At 38.1% G+C, this 5,829-nt stretch overlaps 1 protein-coding gene across 1 annotated transcript in view; it reads left to right on the top strand.

Annotated features, from left to right (window-relative positions):
* The window catches only part of LOC110019418 (protein NETWORKED 4B-like), a 12,329-nt gene extending 7,599 nt beyond the window's left edge, over positions 1 to 4,730 (top strand). Inside the window, 3 exon segments of the mRNA XM_020717059.1 lie at positions 1,815 to 1,967; positions 2,052 to 4,367; positions 4,370 to 4,730. Of these exon segments, the coding sequence (XP_020572718.1) occupies positions 1,874 to 1,967; positions 2,052 to 4,367; positions 4,370 to 4,488 (2,529 nt within the window). The 5' untranslated portion in view covers positions 1,815 to 1,873 and the 3' untranslated portion in view covers positions 4,489 to 4,730.
* Positions 4,731 to 5,829: the final 1,099 nt, after the last annotated feature.

Below are 5,829 nucleotides of genomic sequence, written 5' to 3'. Positions count from 1 at the left end.
GTGTGTGTGTGAGTGTGTTTCATTTTGGCTGTTTGGAATTATATTTTTTATTATAGAGAATTTTTTTTCTTATTTGGCCATTCTTTTTTCATATCAAACCAAAAACTGCAATCCAAATAACTCCTATTTTAAACTAAAAATTGAACTATACAGAATCAAATCAACTCAGATGACGAGAAAATAATATCGATTTAGCTGCCTATTCCAAGCTGGCCAACTCGACTCATCTTACAAATCAATTTGGAGTAAAGTAAAAATAAAATGTCTTCATATCCTAAATTTACCCCATAAGACACTTGTTGAATGATTTTTCTCTTATGAGTCTTCTACGAACTCATATTTTGGAATTTTCGTCCACATACTTGCATTTCCCTTTTTTATATCCCATAGATGGCAGTTAAAAGGGATTTAGAGAAAGACGTGTGATCCGGAATCATTAATCATAAGTGAAATGTCGTCAACTTAATAAATAGCACGGGTTTCGGAGTTACTTGATCGATTGAATGGCCGACTGTGGTGCCAGCCTCATGACTCACCGTTGGGTTACAGGTAACAATAAATGCGTTTGATGACTCATCATATGGTTAGGTGATGCTAACCAATTTTATAATTCAGTTTTTTCTCTCTACTTTTGCGGCTGTGCTATTTTATACTATGAATTTTCAGAAGTTATTTTTTTTTAAGTTATTTTTGAGAATTGTATAAATCGCTTTAAAAAAAAAATAAATTCATCCAAATAGATCTTACTTTTTGCCCTTCTCTATTTCAAAAAGAAATAGAAGTATACACACGTAACACCTAATTCTTATTCATTTTTGTATTCATACAAAAAGTTTTGTTTCTACAAACACTGCATCTTATTTATGTATGAAAATATGAATTATGATTAGTGTTATTGTTGATGTGATAGAAAAAAATTAAGTGTTATGTTTGTAAAATTGAAGTAGTTGGTGTGAAATTAGTAAATGCATAAGAATTGGAGGCTATTTATGTAAATTCGCGAAAAAACAGAAATTTAAAATATATTTGCCAAATGAAATCAACATATTTTCATGGGAGATTCAGATCGGTTTATTTCTGTCCGTATATATACTGAGAGGTCTAGGGAGTTAAGCAGAAGCTTCTTCAGTTAGAACTTTTAGGCGATGTCTAGGCGACAAAAATTGGGCTTAGTTATTTCTCGTCTTGTAAGGTCAAGCTTTGTGTTTGAATTTCTTTTCGCTGAAGGTTCTCTGTTTGTTAAGAAATTTTCTTTCTTGATCTCATATATCTTTGTTTAAGAAGAGATCGATCTTTGTTCCGGCTGTGTTTCAAAACTATTTCTATCTCCGTATCTTGCAGCTTTGATTTGTTTTGTTTCATGCCATCCGCTTACATTAATGAAATTATTTTCCATACTGAAGTAATCCGCTTCTTGATGTTCATGAGTTTTTTTACATCTTTCTCATTCATCCTTCCTGCTTGCAGCAGGTTCTATTTCTACTGTTCACTATGACTACTTTTGCTAATCTTACTCTCCTCTTCTTCTTGACATTTTATTACGCTAATTTGCCCTTTTTTTTGCTGCACCTGTTACTGCCCTTATAGATCCACCGTTTCCTTTTTCTTCTACTCTTGACTTGCCCCGTGAAATGATAAAAAGATTCCTTCTTTCTTTTTTCTTTTTTTCCGCAGTAGGATCATGCTTACTTTGTGGAAAAGTTCTAACTATTATTTGTCTACGTTGACTTGTTACCATTAATTTGTCAGTTATAATTGCTGTTATATGCCGATACTAAACCTTATTTAATTTGATACTTCTCTTTCATTTGCAGAATCTGAATCCAGATTTTGTGAGGTTTGAGATCTAAATTTTTTCAATCATTTTTCAAAAATGAAGAGATTGGCATCTAGGAAGTCTCACTCCTGGTGGTGGGACAGTCATATCAGTCCAAAAAATTCTAAATGGCTATCCGAAAACCTTGAACGTAAACATCTCTGCATTGATCCTTCATTTTATTTTTTATGCATGATTTTAATGAATCTAAACCATGTCGCGTTCTTAATTGTAGAGATGGATCGTTTAGTAAAGGAAATGCTGAAGCTGATTGAAGAAGAAGGGGATTCTTTTGCCAAAAAGGCTGAAATGTATTATAGAAGGCGTCCGGAGCTGATCTCTCATGTTGAGGAGTTCTATCGTATGTATCGAGCGCTTGCTGAGCGCTATAATATTTTAACTGGTGAACTGCGCAAGAATATTCCCTCTGATCTCCAATCTCAAGGTTCTGGCAATTCTTCTGACTTCGGTACAGAACCAGCTTCCCCTTCTTTTTCACGCTCTCCTGATCGAACTCCAGATCGCAAGCAGAATCTTCCCAAGCCATCAAAGAGAGCTGCAGGCTTTGATGTCTTCCTTGGCTCGACGACCAGCTCTGATTTTTCTAGGAAGGGATCTGATGATTCGTCTTCATCCTCTTCATCAGAATCTGGTTCCGACTCTGAGGATGGAAAGGTTGTTGATTCATTTGAGAACACGTCAGGGCTGAATGACCGTATAATTCATTTAGAAAATGAGCTTCGTGAAGCTACGGAGAAGCTTATGGAGTACGAGAAATGTTCTAACGGCCGTTGTGTTCATTTTGCTAGCATGGATGAACATCATGATCCAGAGGATAAAAGTGCAGCAGATGGTGTAGATGTAGAGGTCAAATCAGACGATAAAGCGGCAGTTTTAGAAACAGAGATATCGAACCGCGAAGATGAATTAAAGTCTCTCAAGGAAGCGATGGAGGATGCTGCTAAGCGATTCGAGGCTGAAATTTCACTGAAGGATCATATCATTGAGGAGCAGAAAACACAGCTTGATGCTGCAATGAACAAATTAAAGCAGGAAAAATTGAATTTTGAAGCTGAGCTCAAAAGCAAAATGGCTGACCTTAAAATGGAGGCGAAGAAATTATCAGAGAAAAAATCTACCCTTGAACTTAGAATTTCGGAGCAGGAGCAAATGATTAAGGAATTGAAGGTAATTTTGGCTGAATCTTCTGAAAGGTTTTCTCATGAGAAGTCTATATTGGAATCTGAAGTTTCCCGCTTGATGAACGAGGAGAACATCCTTGCATCCAAGCTTCCAGCTTTAGGTGTTGTAGAAGTAGAAGGTGAGCTGCATTCTGAATCAGAGGATAAAAGGGCGGTTTTAGAAGTCGAGATATCAAATCATAAAGCCGAGATAAAGTATCTCAAGGAAACAATGAAGGAATATGAGGCTGAAATTTCACTTAAAGATCATACCATTGAAGAATGCAAAATACAGCTTGATGCTGAAAGGAACAAGTTAAAGCAGGAAAAATGCACTCTTAAAGCTGAACTCAAAAGCTGTGTAGCTGATCTTAATTTAGAGGCTGAGAACCTTTCAGAGAAAAAATCAAGCCTTGAAATTAGAATTTTGGTGCTGGAGCAAACCATAAAAGAATTGAAGGTTATGTCAGCAAAAGCTTTTGAAAGGCTTCTTCATGAAAAAGCGATATTGGAATCTAAAGTTTGCATTTTGATGGACTCTGTGAACATCCATGCCTCTAAACTCAAAGCTTTGGAAGTAGAAGCTCAGCTCCGTTCTGAATCAGTGGATAGAGCGGCAGCTTTAGAAGCAGTGATATCAAATCATGAAGGTGAAATAAAAAGTCTGAAAGAAGCAATGGAGGCTGCTGCTAAGCGATTTGATGCTGAAATTTCACGTAAGGATCATACCATTGAGGAGTACAAAACAAAGCATGATGAAGCAATGAACAAATTCATGCAGGAAAGTTCTACTCTTGAAGCTGAGCTCAGAAGCTGTATAGCTGATCTTAAACTGGAGGTAAAACAACTTTCAGAGAAAAAATCCAGCCTTGAAATTATAATTTTAAAGCAGGAGCAAATGATGGAGGAATTGAAGGCCATGTCAAAAGAGTCTTCTGACAGGCTCCTTGATGAGAAGACGACACTGGAATCTAAGGTTTCCAGTCTACTGGACTTGGAGAATATCCATGCATCCAAGCTTCAAGCTCTGGAAGATCGTATAAGAGAGTTGGAAGTAGATAAGGCTGAAGCATGCAACACGAGTACAAATCACATTGATAAATTGAATCAAAGGCTGGATGAATCTAAGCTGAAAATTGACATGCTTACATCTGAGAAAGAGGAGCTCAATGCTAGAGTGAGCAAGCTCATGGATGATGCGAGATGCCGCGACGATAATTGTCAAAGTATGGCCGACCATCTGCATCAGTTGCATATTGAACATGTAAATCTGATAAAAGAAGTGGAAGAAGAAAGGAAAAACTCTGCACAGCTAATGAATAGAGTGTGCGAGCTTGAGCAGGACGTGGAAAGGCAAAGGGTCCTAATCTTAGAAAGAGGGAGGCTATAAGGCAGCTGTGCTTCTCTCTGGAGCATTATCGTGATGGGTATCTGAAGCTCAGGCAGATGCTGCAGGGAAACGCCAAGAGGCTTGCGGTTATGGCTACTTGATTTCCATTTCAATTTTATAGTCATTGTAAGATAAGGTATGTAAGCATCTGTGCTTTCTCATTGTAGAACTTTGCTGTTTCTTCTACCTTTTTAGTGTCATGCTGATTAAGCAGGAATTTTGCGCATTTGAGAGTTTAGAAGTATGTTACAACTGCTTCTCGATGCAGTTTCCATGCATTATTGGTGATTTAAATGTTCCCTGATAGCAATCCCGCTAGCGAGATGCATATTACTAGAGCAAATATTCATCTTTTTTGTGTGTTGAAAGATCTAAATATTAATAATTATATTTATATTTGTTACAACTCTATATTTAGAGGGTTACAAATTATATGAGGGATTTTGAAAATCTCTTTTTATTTCTCTCATTAAATTAGAGAGATTAGTTGCCTCTTATATTTTGTTATTATTCATTTCCTTTTATATTGTATTCTGTTTTTATTACTTTTCTTACCAATAAGTCCTGTAATGGGTATTTATACACATTTTTTCATCAATAAAATCAAGTCCTCTCATATCTTTTCATAGTATCAGTGACATACCAATTTTTTTCGGTATGACGACTTCTTCTTCCTCCCAAGAAATATCGAAATACCCCCCGCCTCACCTGCCATGTTCCAACCGGAATCGATGACACTTCCTCCTTCATCACTGGCCATAACTACCCACAGTGGTCCTAATCCGTCATGATGCTTATCTGCGGCAGAGGCAAGGACGACTATATCACCGGTGATGCTGTCGCTACGACCAAGGATGACCCAAAATCCGGACATGGAATGCAGAAAACCACATGGTCAGGCCGTGGTTAATCAATTCCATGACAAATGACATCGGCGAAAATTTTCTTCTCTACGACACGATCAAAAATATTTGTGTTGTTGCTCGAGAGACATACTCTCACTCAGATAACACATCCAGGCGGAGCCAATCCTCCACGATCTTCGCCAAGGTGATCAATCTGTGACTCAGTATTTTAATGTCTTCTCACGTTACTGGCAGCAGGTTGACATGTATGAAGTCCATGCCTGGTCATGCACTCCGGACTCCAACTTATACCGTCAGATCATCGAACAAAAAAGGATATTCAAATTCCTTCTTGGCCTCAACAACTCTCCCGATCATGTCCGCTCACTACTGAGCATTTGCGAGGCCTTCTCTGAGATTCGTCGAGAAGAAAGCCGCCAGAAAGTCATGCTTGGGCCTATCTCCAACTCGCCCAATCTCTCCGTTGACGCATCCGCCCTTGCAAATTGGGTTCCTCCGCCTCGACAGAGCGACAACTCATCACGTAAGGGCCGTCCCTGGTGAAACCACTGCCGACAACCAGACCATCATAAAACC

This window comes from Phalaenopsis equestris, unplaced genomic scaffold, assembly GCF_001263595.1.
Source record: "Phalaenopsis equestris unplaced genomic scaffold, ASM126359v1 Scaffold000055, whole genome shotgun sequence".
NCBI lineage: Eukaryota > Viridiplantae > Streptophyta > Magnoliopsida > Asparagales > Orchidaceae > Phalaenopsis > Phalaenopsis equestris.
Note: the sequence above shows the minus strand (reverse complement) of the source record. Positions and strands in the feature narration are given on the sequence as shown.